Source organism: Monomorium pharaonis, chromosome 10 (assembly GCF_013373865.1).
Source record: "Monomorium pharaonis isolate MP-MQ-018 chromosome 10, ASM1337386v2, whole genome shotgun sequence".
Classification (NCBI taxonomy): domain Eukaryota; kingdom Metazoa; phylum Arthropoda; class Insecta; order Hymenoptera; family Formicidae; genus Monomorium; species Monomorium pharaonis.
The window spans coordinates 20,023,827-20,045,525 of NC_050476.1; the positions used below are offsets into that span (position 1 = coordinate 20,023,827).

A 21,699-nucleotide genomic window follows, 5' to 3' on the forward strand; every position below is an offset into this window, starting at 1 on the left:
GGAAATTAATTCAGTTCTATAATTTCTTTCTTATCTTTCTTTTAATGAACCAACTTTTCTTATTAAAGTCATGCGATAAGTATGCGTATGAGATAATTAGGAAGATATTTTTTCCAGTCTTTTGATTTTAAAGGCTCATTCCCGCAATTATTTGCCGTTTAAATTTATCATCGAATCGCGACACATGTTATCATTCATAAAATTTCGTGAATGAATCGGAAAGTTTACAGAGTCACTATAGGAGGTCACGATCTCGCAATCTTTATAGTTATTTACGCCACTACTTAATTATCATGTTTTTTCTTTAAATAATAACATTATTTGGATTTGGAGCATTGAATCTTTTTCAACTTTTATTATCAAATTACGGAGACAGATTTATTGCTTTGCCCGTTCTCGTATTTTTCTTTACAATCTGCTTGAACGTTGCGATTACTGTCAGAAAATTAGAATCGAAGATGACACGAGATAATAATAATTGGTTGCTCGAGTCATTTCTCTTAATCGAATCAAATTAAAATGATTTGCTCATATTAATTTGCATTAAGGGGTTTCCGCTATCGCTTAAAGCATTATTCGTCGAAGTGCACGATCAGCTTTACCGAGAAAGAGTAATACGACGAAGTGGAGTTACGTGCAAAACGGTGCGTGCCGCAGTGCATGCACATTCCGCGATCCTGCTGTAATCGATGCATTATCCTTACGTTAGTTTCTGCAAATATTTTCGGAAGAGAAACTTCTTTTCGTCGAAAGAAAAATAAAATCTTTATCCTTGCAACCTGTTTTAGGATTGTATTATCGATTGTCATCAATATCTGAAGAAGGATAAAATTTTTGATCAAAAAGTAAACCATGGCAACTGCATCGTTTTAATGTCATAAACTCGTTTTAACTGATTTTACTAATTTTAAAAACATTTTTTAAGTGAAAGAAGAATTTATCTCACTTTTTATTGTGTTATTTTTTTACTGAACTCTTTTGTGTGACATATTTCCATTATAAATGCACTTTCATTTTCAATTTTTGAACATAATTGAATTGCATAAATCCCGAATTTACTTATATATTTTGACATTTACGTGGAAAGTGAATGTTGCAGATTGACCGTCAGGTTAAATACATTGATGTAACTGAAATATGTATAACGTAAAGAATGCGATATATGTATACATCACGATATCAAGAAACTGCCTATTTTCTTTTTACTCATATCTTACGCAGAGCAGAGAACCTGGCAAGTCTGTCCCCACAGTTATGCATTACTATTTTCATAGTGCCACAGAGGGGATTCAAATACATTGTAGGAACATCTTTCCACCGTATTTTTCGATCAACACACCCACTCGTCTCGTTTTTATCGCCTTTTGATTATTCATCGACAGCTGTTGATGAATATTCATTTCTCCGCTGCTTTACGCTCCGCACCGTCTGACCCGACTGCAGTCACAGCCGTCGTCGTATTAACATCGAAAAAATACCACGTAGAAATCCGTGAACGAGAAAATCGTCCGCCGGACTCGTCCCGAGCCCGCTCGTCAGCGATCGCGCGATGCTACAGACCCGCGGGGTGCGTTAACATTCCTAGGTGAAGTTCTCCTGCTAAGGAAGACGAACGTATCCAGAAACGAGATTCCATCAGGTTGAATTCCTCGATGATTGATCCACCGGGATCTGACGTCGCGGCGCGAGTGCACGGAATGTTTAACTCCAATTACCCGAACCCCTAAGATTAAAGTAGTCGCGCTATTATCGCGGACGTCCTCGTCGTCGTCGTCGGACATCGGGGCGTCGCGTTTGGGTGACTTCCAAGTGACTGAACGGCACCGCCGCCACTCATCCCGGCTACTTCACGCGCGCGAACGTAGTATAACGTAGAATACACGACCGTGTTGCGTGCGCGCTCACGTAGGGCACGCATTACGCAAAGAAAGCAATTAGACGGCGGAATAGTGGACGTGCGGCGGAACTAGACGGTTCATTGATTTCCCCGTGCGTGCGAGCGACGTACGGAACCGATGCCGACTAGGAATAGGTGTCTGTTAGGCTCGGCTTGTATCGCCGGTTGCGTGATTTATGTAAATCAGGACTGCCGATCGCGCGCGCGCGAGCGAATAATTAAGGTGATCGGAAACACGTCGTATTTATATTAAACTTAATGCTGCGTGGCTGTCTATCGGACAACACGTCGATATTCGCATACATATGTCTTACAAAATTCTGACGTTATTAACACTTTGTGAATTATGTTCGTCTGATTATTATTGTAATGATAGCATTTTTGTAAATTGCGATAAGAATATTAAAAAGGGAAAAAGGACAGTTTAAAGAATTTAAAATCGGATCTCTTGTAGTATTCGTAAAATTCAAAGAGACAATGGATTTCGGATAACATTACCTTTTTCTTTTGTTTCTTGAGCTGTGCTCTTACTTCATATTTACCAAAGTTATGACTGATTGGAAGTGATTGCTTATTCTTTATCAGGAAGCATTTGTTCAGTAATTCGTAGTTAATCAAAATTAAATCTATTTTAATGGAGGAGCAACTGCTATTTATAATTGTGAGCGTAGAATTGATTATTACAGTAATAAGCACAGTACTGTAAAGTGAATAATACATTGATTCCCATTTAGAAAGTATCTGAGCTAGATATAAATCTCGGAAAGTTGTGATTTATTATTAATTCCAAAAAGTTTTTCCACTAAGAGCAGTTAATGCTCACTAATTTTTCGCTCAATTAGTGACTAAATGTATCAGTTTCGTTATTGTAATACCGGTTCTACGAGAGCCAGTTTTTATGGCATAATATACATGAGACGTCGCATTTTTATTATTTATTCATTTGAAATTGTGCATTAATTCTCTGTTACACAACTCACAGAATTATTCAAATGCCATTGTTATACAAGCATGAAACATTCTAATTCATCTTTTCGCTTACTTTATAACATGTAATCATTCCAAAAAAACTGCTCTAACAATCTATCAGTTAATAAGTTTGGTGCATGTGTGGAAAATGTTTGTGGAACATGTCTTACTTCATTTTAGATATTTCTTTTTTTTCTTGGAATTCGAAGGGAAATATAACTTAACTTTAAATGGAATGATTTCTCTATCGAGTTTTCCCATCATAGATTTTATTCGATGTCTAGTTAAACTTTGGGTGGTTATACATAGGTGTGTCCGAGGTTAACCTGATTTCATCGTCTGTGAATAAATATGTTCGGAGAAATGCAAATAGGATCACACTTTCTAGCGGCCAGACGCTTGATCAAAGTTTCGGCAAAGGTCAGCGCGGTCTAGTTACGAGAACAGTATTCTTGGACCGGCTCTCTTTTCAGACAGCAGACAGCTCTTTTCTAAGAATTTTTCTACATTTCATTATAATATATAAAAGAAATATCTTACACAGTCTTCTTTGATCAGCATTTAATAAAAATGTAATTTAGTCAGTTTTCTGTGTGGAAAAATTATTGCGTAACGTAAATAATGAGAAAAGGTTGCTATTGAGGAATTGGTCTGACAATTTTTTAATTAAAGTAGTACTGTTCAAAAATCGTCTATAAATTTCTTTACGATTTTTAATGCATAAAGCTGATTTGTTTATACGAATTAAAACACACAAAGCTTGAACGTTATTACAATTATCCACATAATATTACTTTGATATCGCAACAATGCAATTATATCGGCAACGTTGAATCGGAGCAGTGATCACAACGTTGCTTATTGAATAGACAAATCCGGACAGATATCGAGTTGCAGTGAAGGCAGCTGACCCTATATCGATTGCTCAGCAGCCACTCTGATTTTGCGGAATTCTTGTTTGAATCGAGTGTCGAAATACGCGGTCGATATTGGAAAGAGTCTCTCGGTATCGTTCGGATAAATTTTATGAATGGACATTCGATGTATGTAATTAGCATTGTAATTTAAAAGACAAGGTTCAAGGGTAACATTCGATTACACATTCATTAATTAATAAGCGACATGAGTCGTTTAGATAGTCACGATTATCAGATTAAAAACTTACAATCATTAGAGAGTGATCACGATTTTAGAAACATTAATCGATTACATTGAGATTGGAAGAAAAACGGAGATTTTGATCATGTTTTCTGTTGCATCATTGATTAAATCGTTACAAATAAAAAATAAAGCAGATAGAAAGAGGTTTCAGAAGTTTAAGAGTTTAATTTATTAAAAAAGAGAATTGTATTATTTTAAAATATTTATAAATTGTTTATAATAACAAATTAATTTAAGAGTAATGTAAATTCTGAATTTTAATTTCTATAGCGAATTAAATTTATATGGGAATTCTTTTTAGTATAAGAATCTAAAAATTCGTTGAATAGATTCTATAATTATTAATTATAAGGACGACAGATGATTTTTAATTTCCTATTTTGTTTCGTATGTGTCAGAATACGAAAAATGGTAATTAAAATATTAAACAAAAACCGTACGCCGATATTTATTATTAGCTGGCTAAAAATACAGAGATGTTAGTCTGAGACTAAAATAAATTTGACGCTGTTTCGACAACGTCGCATAATCGACATGTATACGAGTTGAAAAGAAACCTGTTAGACAACTTTAATTAGTAATATCGCTCTAATGCCGATTAGGATTTGATCATGAAGAAATGCAAACTTTGTGATACCTTACTGTTACATAAAGCTTTACCGAGGTCTCGTTTCAATTTTGCGTTTTTTTCAAAATCTACGGATCTATTTAATAATTTACGAAAAAGTAAATTGAATTGTTAGTAAGTATTTAAGTCTGAATTAACGATTTATATTGAATATATTAAACTTGTGTCATAATTCGCGTCGTAACTTTTTAAACGGTTTATCCTATGATCACGTTACACTTGTTAATTTAAAAGTCATCGAGTGATGATATATATCTGCAGAATACTTACTATAGATCGAGCTGTCGTTCTTGGCACCGTTCACCGTACCATCCGGCAGGATCTGCAGGTGCCGGTTCATGATATACATTTGTATTTTCCTCGAGGTTCCGGTGATGTGAGAGAGATTGGCCGATCTCTCGGCCCGCGTACCCGCGTCGCCGGTCAGATCGACTGACCTCGCGTTCACTGCACCGATAATTCCCAAAACACTTAAGCCGTTCGCGACCGGTCTAGCACTGACTCCCAGCACACTGGACGAGCCGAGCGGCCCGTATCGTCCGAACGCGATTAGGAAGACGAGGACGGCCAGCTGCAGGAAAGAGCGAACGCGATCGAGCCGCTTCCTGTCCGTGGAATCCTGGCCGGGCCTCTTATCCCGCCTGTCCTCCGGGCGTACATCACGTCGTCCCGGATCGTCCGATCGTTCGTCTTCATCCGTCCGCGTCTCACTACCGAATTTCACGCCGAGAAACCTCTCGTCGACGTCTCGACGTCCGTCCCCATAGATTTCTACCTCCGCGCGAATAGCGCGCGAGTGGTGACTAGAGAGAGGAGGATCACCCCCTGTAGTTCGCGGCTGATCGCCGATCAGATCCGCGTCGAGAGCCGCCCTACTCCCGCGGGACGACGACGGCCGTGGTCTCGTCCAGGATCGATTCCGGAGACTTCGACGCCTCGCGATCGTGTTCACCCTCACATCCGCTACTGCGAGCCGATATCGCTCCGTCCCGTCGTCCCGGTGCAGCCGCGACTCCGTTCCTCGCACGAGCCTCCCGTCCTCGCCCGCGTCCTCCCGCGAGCTCCACGTGACCGAGAAACGTTCGTCCCTGGTGACATCCTCGTTCCCGTACGGAGATTCCCTCGACGCGCGACATGCTCCGAGAAATCCGTCGCCGTCCTCCTCTCCTCCCCCTCCCCTTCGTTGCCGCTGCGACGCGCCACTCTTTGCCAGGAAGTGACGTCCGCCTTGGACCGTTTCCTTTTTGCCAGCGATTCTCAGAATCCTCGTGGGTGAACTTTCACCGTGATTACATGATGGGTTCTTTCCGCGCCCGCGGTCTGACGACTCCGCTTTTCTCACGCGACGTTCAGTCTTTTGTGGCTGATCCTTCGGAGCTTCTCCCTGCGACTCGTTCAATTTGTCATCGTTGAACACCGTTTTCACGGGCGAGTTTACGCGATTGATTCGGCGCTCATCGCTCGACGGGGACGGCACGTAAATCGATATCGCAATTGGGCGGTCGGCATGGGAATCACAGTGCAGCACCCTATGCCCGCCCGTGCCGATCTCAGCGGGCATGACGGTCTCATCCGACTCTTCCTCCTTTACCCTCCTCCCTCTTGTCCGCGTTGGGGATTACTGCCGTTTCCTCTGGATTTATTATAGATCTCTTATGTAAATCCTCCTCGCGATTCCGTGTTTAACAATCGCGAGAAGTGTCATCGGTCGGTACGGTTGATGATGACCGCGCGCGCTGCCAATTGATATTAAGAAGGCCAACTTCCGGTCACTTCCGCCTCCGAAGAGGGTGCCTCGAGACGACGTGGGCCGCTGAGAACGAGGGATGCGGCTGCCAGTCCGCTGTTACCGTCCATGCACCGTCGTCGCGCTTTCGATTCTCTCGCATTCTTGCGGCTGCCGCGTCGGTCGCACCGGTTTACGATTACACGTTACACACCGCGCGCCCCGGTAACGGCCGCGCAATTCTTATCTGCCGGATCAGCTGATCGCCGGATTCCGGACCGACGACTCGGCGAGAAACGACGCGCGATCGATTCGCGAGGTGACATCGATCCTCTCCTTTGCCCGATATCCGACAGCGGCCGAGGATACTCGGTACACTGCGAATGATCCTGGCGGGTCGTTTCCCCGTTGATGACGATCGGTTGAGGCCGATCTTTAAATGACTTTATTTAGGCTGGTCCTGTCTCTCTTCTTTTTCTTTCACTTTTTCCCTCCTTCTGATTATTAATCGGCGAGAGCTGACGTGCATTACCTCGCGTTTTCTCTTCCCTCTCTTTTGTCGGTCTCGCTGGCCTTATCGATATATCTCACGCGCGTACCCTCTTCTCGCGGTCGTGATTACGCACAGGAGAATCCTCCCGCGAAAGATCGACGCGACGAACAGATCCCCACGTAACGCACTATCACTACTTCACCACTGGTTATCATTATCCGAAGAAGAAACATTGGGACCTCCCTTCGTAGGATACTCCTACTGTGAGCTTCCGCGAAGTTGTGCGACGATGAAAAGTCAAAGGTGAAAGAAAAGTCGAGAACCGATTTGTAAAACCGATTGCCGTGTCGCGCACGACAGGCGCGCACCTTCCCACGTGATTCGAGAAGAATGTTTCGAATAAAATGCTAAAAATCTTCACGGCGAGCCTCGATTCGCCGCCGATCCCTTCGGTTCCGGGATAGACACTGCGGGATCGTTCGTCAATGACGCCGTGACGGAGGAAAGACCGGACCGGAGCTGCGCGATCTCACGCGGCCAGATTTCGCGTACGCACTTGTCGTAATTGTCTCACAGGGGGGGGGGGGGGTCGCGGCCACGCGTGGGGTTATCTCGCAGGGTCGTCGGATGGTGCCGGTGCGGCGTCCGAGAAACTACTGAACGAGTGCCGCAGTTCACTTCCCCGACTCGCCGAGTTCGGGCCACGCTCCTCGATTCGCTCTCGTAGAGAGACCGAACCGGCGCGGCGGCGGCGGCGGCGGCGGCGGCAGCGGCAGCAGCGGCGGCGGCGGCGGCGGCACACGAGCGCACACCACGGCGGCTTGGCGGCGGTGGCGGAGGCCAAGAGTGAAACCACCAACACTACACCAACGGGACAGACGACGCGACTCGTTCTACTCACACGGGACCGCCGCAGCAGCATCCATCCCATCCCGCGCTCCGGGAACTCGAAAGAGCTGACTTGTTAATAGTAGCCGTCGCTATCAGCCGTCGTCACTACGTTGTCGTCGTCATTATCGAAATTGTTGTCGCCACATCGTGGTCGGGGCCACGTCCTCGTCCTCGTCCAGGTCCCGCTGCGCACGGTATCGCGGCGTACTCGCATGTCCCGGCTTCCGTCCCATTCCTGAGCGGCACGCAGCACGCGACAGATCTGGATGTTGGCTCGCTCCGCAGTTGCTACCGTACCAACGTTACCACCACCGACAGAATCATCGCCACCACCACCACCATCATCGGTCACCGTCACTACCACTGGTGCGCGCCGCAGCTTTTTCTCTCTACCATCTCTTTCTTCTCTTACGAGCTGATAAGCCTCTTCTTCTACTACTTCTTCTTCTTCTTAAGAGCTTCTTATCCTCTCACTCTCACTTGATGTTCCTTTTCTTCTTCTTCCCTATCTTGGCTCTTCTACCTCGATTTCTTCTATTCGTCCATCTCTTCCTCGTTCCTCTTCGTTCCGCTCTTCTCGCGTAAACCTCGTCCCTTCGGCTCTCCTCCCTTCAGCCACGAATCGTCCTTCGGTTCACCTGGTCTATCCCGGATCCGTCGCACCGGAGAATACTGTTCTCGTTGTACTCTCTCTTCTTCTCTTTCTGTAGCGGTCACAGAACAGAGAAGTGATAAAGAGCGACGGCTACTCATTAGCGAGAAGAGAAGGATGATTGGTGACAAAGGCCGCGAAGGACGTGTGCACGAACACCTGCGAATCTGAAAAGATAAATTGCTCAGAAATCGTCTCTTGCACGCGCGCCCGCATTAGGTTTTCTCTCCGCCTGTTTTTTAAATCCCCCCCCCCCTCTCTCTTTTAGTCTCTCTTTTATCACCACCTCTTTCCGCGTGCAGCTCCTTTTAGCGAAATGGTTTTTGACATTTTTTTACACTACCGGCATACATGCGCTATGATCAGATACTGCTACTGTTGCTGTCGCTAGCCGTGTACAGATTGTGACATCTCGTTTTCCTTCGGCTGGATCTTCTTTTTTCCATTCTCTCTTATTTGGAATTGAAAGTTGCCTGGGTCAAACGGTACGCGGGATGCTTCTACGAACAGAAAGCAGATCTTGCGGTTAGATTGAGTTTGTGTAATCGGTGACAGTTAAGCTCCTTTTCAAGTTCTTGCACGAGTGAAACTTCTAATATTAAGCGCGAATGTAACTAATGTAATTATGTTCCGGATAGTCATCCATCTATTATACAATACGACTTAAGGGCTATTGAGCAGTGATTATATATTGACTCTTTTATCATAAAATACTCTAATCGAAAAATTAGAGGAGAAGGAAAATGATTTTTTTAAACAAATTGTGATTTACTTTATATTAGAGGACAAATTTAACTTTTAGTTGGTTTTGATAAAATTAAAACTTAATTTAGGAAAAAGAATAGAAGATTTAAAAAGTGAGAATAAAAACAGATAAGAAAGTACTCATGATTCTAAAACTGAAATGTTACATATAATCACAAGTTTATTTAAAGTATGTAAATACACGAGAATATTATTTTCGTAATATATTTTAACTGTTTTCTTTTTATATTATTAAATTTTATTTGTATTAAATAAATTTTATGCATTGTTAAAAATAGTTATACTCTAAATAGACAACTTAAAAATTATTTGTATTTAAATATTGTTTTCAAATAATTTGTATAGTATATATTTTATTACTTATTATTCATACTTTTTGAAAATGAAAAGAATCCGTTCTACATAAATTTCTGTTGAATTATTGCACACGTCATATAAGTATATGAATTAAAAATTTGTAAATTGCAAGCAATTAACAGTATTTAAAAGCAAGTTTACGAAGCAAAATGTTCGCAATATTTAAGTTGAAGTTAGATTTAATTACTAATTATAAGTATTGCAAATCGCATGTTTTGCGTGGAATGCATGGATTTCTATGTAATACGATACACAGAATAGCTGACGTTTATTTTTCAGTTAATTTAAACATTTTTTTATATCAATTTCTTGGCGTAATTTCCGCTTAATCAATGTCCGGAATTTTGTAACAAGTAGTACTGCAATTTTATTCAAAAGAAATACGACGATTAAGGCAATGAAGCAATTCGAAAAAGTGTACGTGCAACTGTCTGAATGATATATATCGATTGTTCCCTTCACTCTCCAACACTAGTGCACTCCAGAAGTGGAAATGTCTACTTCTTACGCGCGCATCCCTATCTTCTAGTAAGATAATAGAGAGATACCTCTCATCGTGCAACACGACAAACGCATTCCTAATTGTACGTGTCTTCCACTTTTACGGCTGTTCGTCAAATTTCCTGTGCTGTCGAGCATATCGCGAAAACGAGAGAGGCAACGAGATAAAGAGTGACAGATGTTTTTATAGATATGGATTATTTATATATGGACATTTAGAATTCGTGTCTTTTCGGTAAAAAACATGAAATTATGTATAAATTTATAATTTTCATAACTTTAATAACTTTGATTACTATAACCCCTTTTTTTTTAATTAAAATTATCTAATTTTCATTATTCTCTCTTATCTCGAAACATTAACAAAGAATGTATAATAATTTTAAAATTGCTAATCAAGAGTTACTTTTATTGATTATTTATTATGTGTATTATATTGAGTTGATTCATAATTAAGTACTATTTTACTTAACAAAACATTTTATTTTTTTCAAATTATTACAATAAAATTTTATCTGTTATATATTTTTCATTATTATCACTGATAGATAAAATAGTCAGATAGTGACTATTTATCGGATAATAACACGATAACTATTCGTCGTGGATGATATTGGTTTCTTAGAAAAAGTAATTTGGTATGTATCTATAGCGAAACTTTTACACATACATACACAAAACTCATTAATCGCTAAGTCCTACAGATATTTCAGATACCTTATATATCTCTAAGATTTGCCAGAAATTCCCAATGGATTGCGATTCATTAGTGAACCGCAAAGCAATTTTTGATAAGTCGCAAAAAATTTTTTCAGCAATAGTAGAAATTAAAATAAAAAAATTTGAAATAAACTACAGTTTATCTATCTTTTTACGCAAAATAATTTACATTAATTGACATCAAAACAGAAATAGCAAAATTAAAAAATACTTTACTACTTATTTCAAAAAAATAGATTTATAAAATTAGATGTAATAAAAAATTAAAAATTTAGGAGGAATAAAATTATATGTAATCATCTCCCGTTTTCTCTCCGTTTTTTTATAATTGTTAAAAAATGTAATCCTTAACGCTACAAATAACTTCAAAATGTTTGTAGTGCCAAGTGGATCGCATCCAAAGTTAGATGGGTCGTGGATGTTTCTTCTTAAAAATAGATAGAAACACAAAGGAAATTCTGCTCTAGGATAGCTTTTTTCTGAAACAAAAAAGGAAAAAGAAATTTTTGATAGATTTCATTTATAAATGTTTTAAATATTTTTTTACAACCAAATAAAAAGAAAAAGTGGTTTTTTAACTAAATTGCCTTATCATTTTGCATCATTAAAATTCGATCATTGAACGTCGAACATCAGAGACTATCAAACATCGAGGTTATCATCTACTGCCGTGTTTGAATATATGAATTTCAAAAAGTGCCTCTAGATAACAGAAAAGGTGATTGTCCTAGAAACCTCTAAAAAATTTAAATGGTAAATGAAATTAATAGCTGGTTTTAAATGTATCTCCAAAATATATATTTTTTTATTAGGTGAAAAGAAATTTTCATAAAATGATAAAATTAATGTATTCAACACGACATAATAAGCTCCAAAAGTAAAAGCTCAGAAAATTTTTAATTTTTTTATTAAAAATGATTTATATATAACATATAATCAAAATAATAAGAAATCTTTTATCTATGAGTAAAATTGTAATATCGTGTATTACTCTCTTTACGCGCGAGTATAGTGATATTTTTAATTTGTATATAAATGTAATACATTTATAGGAAATCGAAATAAAAAATTAAATTCGCCCAACGTGGGGCTCGAACCCACGACCCTGAGATTAAGAGTCTCATGCTCTACCGACTGAGCTAGCCGGGCTTATGGTATTCTGTTAAAACATTGCTCGGTACAATCTACTTTATTATTTTGTTACATATAATTATCTTTCTTCGCAAAAGTATTTGAACAAAGATCAAAAAACGACCATATAAAAATAAGATTAAAAATCAATTTATTGATAACGTATAATATCATTTATTATGAAAGGTTTTGTACTAATTATAAATACATACTTGAGTATTAATACACATCTGAGTATGTATTTACAATTAGTACGACTGATCGTATATAATTAATAGAATGTAATTAAATAAACCTAAAGTAAATTATAAAAAATTAATAAATTAAATATCGAACATCGAACAAAAAAATAAAATAATAAGTAAACTAAAGTAAAATAGAGATATTTATGATTATCTTTAAGATTATATTATTTATATTAACATTATATAACATTAAATGCAAGATTATTATGACATAATTATTTATAATAATTGGAGATGAACTTTTCATTTATCAAATATATTTTGAGAACATGAATCTTTGATAATCGATATCGTCATTCTTTTATCTCAAGCAAGTAAAAAAAATTAAATCATTACAGCTGTCATTGTAGATTGATTTATACAGGATGTAACCAAATTTTCAATTTATTTTATCGATTAATTTCTAAAAAAAAATAATAGCAATAATATGCACCGTACGTTTATCACTGAATGGTATTCTGTAATAGTAACTTTGCCTCGTGTGTGTGTGTGTGTGTGTGTGTGTGTGTGTGTGTGTGTGTGTGTGTGTGTGTGTGTGTCACAAATATCTCTTTTCTTATCATATCTAATTTATAATTTGCAATATGTGCATGTAATGTAGGTAATAAAGTCCAAAAGTTTCCGATTCAAAAATGTAAAAAAGAACCAGTTTTTTAGAGCACGAAATTTGTTTTTCTATGCTAAAAATAGATTGAATCTCATTATGTTTTATTATGTAGTGCTGAATATTCGAATAGACATGATAGATAAAAATAGATTAATCTGGATAAATAGGATAACTTTTTTACGGTGTAATTTCTGGCGAGACGAAAATGCTTTACGTGATTATGCAAATTAATACATTCCTGGCGAATCACAATTTGTAGAGCGATGCTCAAAAGTGAACGAGAATAAACTACTTTATAAAAATTTGTGAATACATGGAATATATTTCTATGTGCTTGTTCTTCGACAGATCGTCATTCGCATAAGCGGGGACCGCTTAATTAGGGGGCGTCATTGCGTTTGCACTTATTTATGCATTATAACGAGCTTGAGGATTTTTCGACGATGATGTTATAATCCTCGCCGTGAACAAGGGCGTGACCAAACTATAGCGGTAAAAGAATAAGTCGCATACACAATGGCGCGATACCTAACTCACGTAACAAGAAAAGTTCCATTTGTTAAAATATCCCGATTTGATTTATTACTTATCTGTTACTTACGATGTAAAAGTTAGACTATTTTATGTAAGCGTAAATATTAAAAAAAATGTGATTCGATTAAATTACTTTGGTATAGGTACAATCTAAAATTCTCAATATTAAAAATTCTTAGAAAATATTAATTATTACAGAGGTAAACGCAAATGAGAAATATAAGCGATTTTTATAAGAATATTTTCACACTGCGCACATGGCTCGCAGATACATAAACTTTTACAAAATAATTAGATTTTATGGGAGTGTGTTAATTAAATCTCGTCGGAGCATGCGTGCTCGGGAAATAATTCAGCGTTATCCGCGAAAGTTTCTGCGCCAATGGAGTGGCGGGATTTTATAGTTTAATAATAGAGCGGCGAGCAGGTAGAGTGTTTGCTTATCGCATCCCTGATTTCCGACCGAAGACATGATGCCGTCGTTCGTCGTGCGCGGTTTATAGGGTACGACGAGTAGCCGAGGGAAATAAGATCAAAGAAGAAGAAAAGAGCGCGAAATAAGATGCAATAAGAAGACGTCATCGGCGAACGGAGGCGATGGGGTGGATGTCCCATCCCCTCCGGACGCGAATAATCGAAGGATAATTTGACCCGGCGGGCATTTTCATCGCGTATTTCGTACGTTCACTGGGCATACCGCGTGTTTCATAGGTATATCCAATGACTTAGACGCCAAGGAGGCTCACAATACCTGAACAGCTCCCGAAGAGGCGATATTTTCTAATAATATAAACAGTACTGGGGAAAAGATTTAATAGAAATATTTATTTAAAGGATGTATAAAACAATTTAATGAACTTAAGTATTCTATGTGTAACAAATATAAAAAAATAAATAGTATTTAATATTTATATGTACATTTACTTGAAGTAAGATATTTTAAGTGACAATGAAGCGCGTAAACACAGAATTGAGTGACAAAAGCGAACTTTTAGATTGCGATTTTATTTCCTGTCGGCTCGATTCTTTTTTTATGCATGCTCGGTGTTTTTTGATGCATGATAAAAATTGGAAACATCCGAGCTCACGTGGCTTTATAATTAGATAAGATATGTGATCATAGGTATGTATCTGATGATATTCAACGTAATAGACGATAAATTTATGCTCACGGTAATAAATTTTTCTTTACAGTATCTGCAATTAGAACTTCTTTTCACTCGATACGTGTACTAGCGGCCGGCAATCAGCGATAAATTCCCTTAATATTATGCGCATGCATATTAATATCGACAAATGCGTACGATATTAGTGCATTTATACATTATTTACGGATCGTTGAACAGTTATTAAGTGTTAGCTACGTATAATGATATATTTTTATATTCAATCTTTAAGAGTTACTATCATAATATTTATATCATATTTTTTTCTTGCACATAATATTCTGTTTGTATTATTATTTTTATAAAATTTGAAACATACATCTGTACATATGTATGTATCATTAGAAAATTACATTTATTAAATAATCTTACTTGTTTTGAACTATAAAGATTAGTAAGTAAATATCGAATAAAAACATTTTATTTATTTTTTGAATTAAATTAGATTAAATTTCGAAATTTCATATTTTACTAGATTTCTTGTTGACATAAAAAAGTATTTTTTACTGTTCGCTATCCTAATTTTATGAAATAATTTTGATTATATCTTTAAAGTGAAATAATGTTTTTTTGTTTTAAGAGTTGATCTTATCGTTCTTATGTACGTATTTGGTATACTATCCGTCCCGGTTAGACGATTAAATATACCAGACAATATTTCCAAATAAGTATTGTAATTGAAAATTCTGGATAAGCGAGGAAGACGGTGGGCAATCGGAGAAAAATAAAAAGGGAGATTCGCTCCGTGAAAGTTTGCAGAGGGTCCCCTGTGTAAGTGATTAAAAGAGCCTCCGTAGACGTAGGTACACTTGTACGTACGTAGATACAAGCGTACACAAGGTGGATGGGCGTAATTCAATGTGCTCCAGGCGCGATTTTTATTTCTATTCGCTCGTAATAAACGATTATCGTAATAACAGTGATTACGCGGTCGGTTCACCTGCGCAACTTTGAAGTCAGAATGCACGGGGCATGCATGCCGGAGTAAGAAGATTAACCCCTTAACTGATTATCCTCGCCTGATTTTTTTGATAAGGAACCATCGGCCCCGTTTCCTCCGCGCGAAGTAAACATCTCAGCACAATTTTAGACGATCCATTTTATGGCCACCTTCGCATGTTTTGTGTCTTCCACTGTTTATAAGAAAATCTATCCACGGAAGATAAATTTGTATTCTTTGAAAATTTATTTTTATAGTAAAAAAATTTCTTCTTATACTATAAAAATCAGTTCTCTTAACAAAAAAATGTTATAAATTAGAGTGTGGAGAAAAAAGTATATGGAATTGTATTTAATAGTTAATCATTTTACAGTTTATCTAAAAAAAGTTATCTAAAGAATTCTTGTTATGTTACATCAATATTATACAAAAAGATTAAATAAACACTATTTAAAAAAAAATCAATTCTCATACTGAAGTCAAGCAGCATTGGGCATGGTTAGTACTTGGATGGGTGACCACTTAGGAATACCATGTGCTGTTAACATTTTTTTTGTTACTTTAAACTATAGTAGTTATTGAAATAAACTTTTTTTTAATATGCAAAAAAAGTTTAATTAATATTTTTAATTTGACTTGACAAATAAAATGTCATTGATATTATATAACACATTATCAGCAGAGATTTAAACATATTTATTTAAATAGTAAATATATATGTATATGTACATAAATTTTTATTAAATTTTAATCAAATGTTTGAATAATAATTTTCAGTAATTATATTAATAGTCAAACATAATAGCAATGCGATTACCAAACAATTATTAATATTAAATTTTGAATATTATTAATCAAATATATAGATATAATTAACTAAACATTTCCTTCAAATTATTTTACCAAAGGTTATTTAATTATTATTGTTAAATTTTTTTTAGTGTGTACACGTTGTATATTGCAACACTTTCTGCAATCTGTATTTTTTATATATGACAAGAAAATAACGTAATTTTTTTATTTATTTTTAAATTTTTTAAATTTAATAATCAAACTTTAATGAACAAAAACGTCTAATAAACAGTAAATAAATAATTTGAAAAATTTTAATGCAATGTACATTAATCATCCTAATGAGCGCGACAAAGAAATTTTAGTTTTATGTTTTCAGTTTCATTATATGTATATCCAATTTTCTTGTCCTGTGAACCATTTACAAATGTTTACACGTCGCATTAGAATGTTAGACTCTTTTCTTATTGAATAGAATGTAGGTGTCATAAAGAAGCAAGTTGTCACGTTCCGGAATCTTTAGAAGGGCGTAAAAAGGGGTCGTCACAAAGGTTTTGTGTCCCCGGGTAGCTCGGGTACTCTATACATTTTACAAACGCCACACAAGTTGAACCTTAGGAATCAGATTGTTCAGTCCTCGACTTCCTTCTCTACGACTTGTGATGGATGAAACCAATCGGTCAGGGAGCGAATGACCTAGGAACACTAAATGAAACGGTGGAGTCCATGACCGCGAGTAGTTCAAGGATTCCCGTAACTTTTCGGAATCTAAATTACACCTTGTTATTTAATCTCCTGTTAATGAATGGCCCGGGATGGCTGGATTAATAATGAGCGAATGAATCAGAAGTTGCACGACAAGATTGTTGCATTTTAAAGGCTTTTTATGAACAAATATAGTGTGTTGTTAACTATGTGGTTGTAGAACTTTTTTGCGGATAAAAAGAGATTTTTTTAATGTATAATTTATTTTTTCGTATATTTTCTTTTTATTGGAATTACGTTATTTAATCTTAATAAATAATAACAAGTAATAATAATTTAGTTATAGTGTGTATCACGTTTTACTGGGAGTTTAAAATTTCAATAAATACTTTTTTGATTAAATACTCTTACAAATCTGTTCGGTTTTGTAGTATCAACAGTTATTTTTTCTCTACTATTTTTGCTATTTGACATTTAACAAATTGAGACACAACTTATTTTTAAATTATTTAAAAACAAAACTTTTGCTTATTTGCTAAATCTAAATTGAAGTTAATCTGTATTGGTGGAAATGGACATAAGTATATCAAAATACGTTTATTGCATAAAGATTTTAGAAATCAGAACTTCAAAATTCCAATAGGAAATTCTTTCATTCATCGCATAGCTCGGTTACATACGATTTTCTCTTTCAGTTAATACAAAATCCTACCGAATCTCCGAACATACGAAAATATCTCGCATCGGATAAGATCGCGTCTTTCCGATCTTAAAATCTGAGAAAATGTCGTCCGGGTCGCCTCTAATGCGATTCAATTCGGCATTCCGGCATAGGTATAGAATTTCTCAGGATAAAGGGTCGCTGTGTCGCCGAAAGGGAAAGAGGTGATGGTGACCGGCACGATCGCCTCTCGAAAAAACAATTCCCGCGCCAACCCCTTCGCCGTGATTAATGTATGCAAAGATAGCGCGTTCGGGACCGAACTCACGTATTAGTTTTCAGGAAGAGATGGGCGAGGAGACGAGCGCTCGCGCGAGCGGGACGAACGGAGGAGAAAATAAAATGCTCACACTCGGCCCGTTCATTATAAATGCCCCTGTGTGTCTATTGTCGAGGCGCGCTAGATGTGTTCTTGTAAACTCTTTCAAGGGGGTAGCAGGGAAACAGACTCCGTAGGGCGCCGCCGCTCCCTCACGACGTGAATCAGGTCCGATTTTTCGGAGCCGGACGATAGATGCGGTTCACCGATAAGGATTATATGTGCGCCTATTTTTTTCGGGTCGACGATCGTAAGCCTGCGCTTACTGACATGATCCCTATAATAGTCGGAGAATTCACCTTTAATTTGGCCGATCAAAATTAGACAGCCGCATTTAACTCTAAATACATGATATCTTGATGTTCCACTTCGAGCCTTGAGTTTGGTTTTAATCTTTTCACGCATAATATTTTATTTTATTAGACTGTATCATTGCATTACGTTGTGTTTAAAAAAAAGCACATTTTTAATAAAATACGCTGAGAAAAATGTGTAAATTGCATACTAAATTAATTACTTGAAAAGACAATTTTACATTTTTAAAATTTGCTACATTTTTTTAAAGTTTAATATTTATTAAACATCTCCAATTTTACTTTAACTTCTCTCACGACTGCTCGAATTGCTCTCTTTGCAGTGGCTTATCACTAGATTAAAAATCATCTTCAATCGTTTATTTAACTTCATCTTTAATTTCGTCTTGGAAAGTGCTTCTCCGTTTCCTGAAAAACTTTCGAGCTCCAACTTTTCAAAGTCGGCCGACGCTCGCTGATCAAGTTGCCATCCGGAATCAAGCACAATCTCACTCCGTGAGATTGATTAATTGAGGGTTACGGAGTTCAGAGCGTTAAGTAGTTCACCGAAATCTTCCTCCTGGGTTCTTAACATCGGCAGCAACGATGGCACGAGAGAGAGAGAGAGAGAGGGGGGGAGGGGGGGGAGGAATCGAGTTGGCCTCGGGCGGAGGACAAGGGAAAAAAAATACGAGAAAAGCCGGGGAAGAATGCGACCTCAGCCAGTTACCGCTTTTTCGTGTCAAAACACGACGCTAATGTATCATTAAAGAAACGCCTCCCCTAACAAAGCGCCGACTACAGAAGACACCTCATAATCGATCGGCTTACGTTTTTTTTTTTCGGCTTGTCCCTCGCCGGATTTAGGCCGTCTTTAACGACGGGTTACAACCGTTGTAACTTACAATTTATTTATATAGATCAGACTTCGCGTTAGGAAAATTTATCTAGCGAGACTCGCACGCCGAGTAGCTTTTCGAGTGATCTTTTAATATTGATAATATTGCAACGGATACATTTCACGCAGCAAAATTGCTGCCCCGAATAAAGCTGGTTGTCATACTAGATTGGTGGTTAAACAGCTTATAACTCAATCAATATTTGACAGGGCATTCTCTTCTTCACACTGTATTACTGATTATTTATATTAGTAATATTAATTTGTCATATAATTTTGTATCAACTTTTTCGGTTGACTATATTAATTACATATCAATTCAATGCCGATATATTTTATTGTTTAAATCTTTTTATCTTTTTTGTTTTTTTAGTTTTCAACATTACCAATTACGATTTCGAAGTTCCTTCAAAAAACAATAATGCGAAAATTATAAAGAAATTGCATTAGAAAGAAAAAAGTTGCATCTTATTATAATGTAAGGAACTTAAAAATATTCTTCTTAATTTCTCAGTTATAAGTCTTGACGTGAAAAGTGCTTTCATGTGGCAAAGGTGCGGCATCCTTTCCCTAGAAAGACGAAAATGTTTTTCGTAATGATGACATCTGCTGACGCGTCGCCATATTTTTACAATCTCGAGAAGACAGCGCTGTGTTAACGTGCAAGTATTATCTGGAAAGTGCAACGATCAATAAGGTTTCGAGATAATTCATGCGCGGATGGGTTAAGATATTAAATAAGTGAGATGGGCGCACACTTCGCGGAGGCAGGGTTTGGCAGCCAAGGGGTTAAATGACAAATTGATGCGCCGTTAAATTGGAGGGCGAGGCAATGCAGGTAGATGCAGTCGGAGATACACACTCGTAATTTCTAGGTACACCCGGCCCGCTCGAACTCGGACCCCGCCGAATTTGCGTTGCCCCAGGCCGTGAACGTTGTACGTCGCAGTTTCTAAATTAGGTTCAACTCGCGCTGATTGGACACCGGCGCGCGGAGGAGAGCGAGAGCGAGTTTCTCGGCCGATTTCTCTCTCTGTCTCTCTTTCTCTTTCGCGTGGATCAATCGACGATTTATCGTAGCCCGATCGACGATTATTAAAGTCAAGTGCGTCTGAGATCATGTAGCATGCATCCGCGGCGATTTGCATGTTACTAACCACCCACCTTGTTTGTACGCTCGCCATGCTTGGCTCTTCGAGCTGTTAACGTTGATTTATCATTTCGCACTGCGTGCAGTATTTAATCCATTTATCCTTTCGTTGGTATATTTATTAAAGGGTAACGATTTTGCAGAAAGTGCAGTTTTTCTTTCGATTTTTTTCCGCTTAAAAATCTTACTTTGTAATCATGAATTGGCAATGAGTATAGATTCTAGTTAATTATAACTTTGATCTAAAAATGATACGAATAGAAGGTTTTTTGATAAAGTATGAAAATTTTGATTATCGTAAACTAGCTCGTTTATGCAGATTAAGTAAATCAAGTTAATCGTGTCCGTCAGCACTTTAATAATTTTCATTGATCATTTACTTGTACGAGACTTTATCGCCGTTCGATCAGCGATTATTGAAATCAAGTACGTGCGCACCTTGAAAATTATCCTGCTACATGTTGTTAAATTACGCACTAAACCGCGTGAGATTTTGCAAGTACAAAAATATCCAGCACAAAAAAGGAAAGAACGGGTTTTCATATTTTATTTAATTAAAGCACACCGGCGTTATATAACATCAATGTTTACTATCACAGCATAAGTAAATTATTTATCGTATAAATTAATAGATTACAAAATAAATGACATAAGAATGGAGAAATCATATTTTTTATTACATAAAATAATTGGGTAATATAACAATAATTATAAATCAGTATGTGCTTAATAAAGTATATATATGTATAATCAAAGTGAAAATTTTACATTTGTTATTTTAAATTTTAGTTTTATTTAAAATAACACATTTTTTTAATGTAATTTTTTAAAAAATTTCTCTTTCTCTTTCTCAATTTGTTTAAATTCTGGCTTAATGTTATTACGTGAGAAAAAACTTTACAGCAATTTGGTACAATCATCTCCTACTTTTTTGTAGTCGCGACACATAATGAAAAAAATTTACTACACTTGTCAACAAACTTTTAAACTCGTATTAGTGATTTTTAATCATATACTTTAATTTTCGTAATTCCAATGAATCATTGTTCTAATTATTATAACGAATTCTGCAATCTATCGAGAAATTTTATAATTTTGTTTCATTTTCTTTTTATATCAAACAAAACACGGAAAATTGCGAGATAATCCTCGACACTCTTACTTTTTGAGAAGAGACTAAGAAGAATGGAACGAGTTGATCCCATTAAATTCATATGTACGTTAAAACCCTAATGAAAACTGCGTTATACAGAGTGTAAAATATCCGGCCAAGAGGAGACGACGACACTGTAGTCTCATGAAACGCAGTCGGTTTCATCATCATGATGTTCTTAGGGTCAGTGGTGTCGGTTAATCCTAATTACCGCTAACTAAAGATTCTATGTGTACAGGGTGTCTCATGTTCGCCTCCTTTCATCTATTGGTTTTCTTTTAGAAC

The 21,699-nt window shown here is 37.1% G+C and overlaps 1 protein-coding gene, 1 long non-coding RNA gene and 1 other non-coding gene across 3 annotated transcripts in view; all 3 read right to left on the reverse strand.

Moving 5' to 3' along the window:
- The window catches only part of LOC105830038, a 91,607-nt gene extending 85,391 nt beyond the window's left edge, over positions 1 to 6,216 (reverse strand). Inside the window, exon 1 of the mRNA XM_012669166.3 lies at positions 4,926 to 6,216. Within this exon, the coding sequence (XP_012524620.1) occupies positions 4,926 to 6,216 (1,291 nt within the window). The remainder of the gene's footprint in view (positions 1 to 4,925) is intronic.
- Positions 6,217 to 6,872: 656 nt separating this feature from the next.
- The window catches only part of LOC114255353, a 57,114-nt gene continuing 42,287 nt past the window's right edge, over positions 6,873 to 21,699 (reverse strand). Inside the window, exons 2-3 of the long non-coding RNA XR_003626638.2 lie at positions 8,761 to 8,917; positions 6,873 to 8,584 (exon numbers count right to left, since the gene is read on the reverse strand). This is a non-coding gene — a long non-coding RNA (uncharacterized LOC114255353). The remainder of the gene's footprint in view (positions 8,585 to 8,760; positions 8,918 to 21,699) is intronic.
- Trnak-cuu lies at positions 11,837 to 11,909 on the reverse strand. The gene has a single exon. It is a non-coding gene; the product is annotated as a tRNA-Lys (tRNA).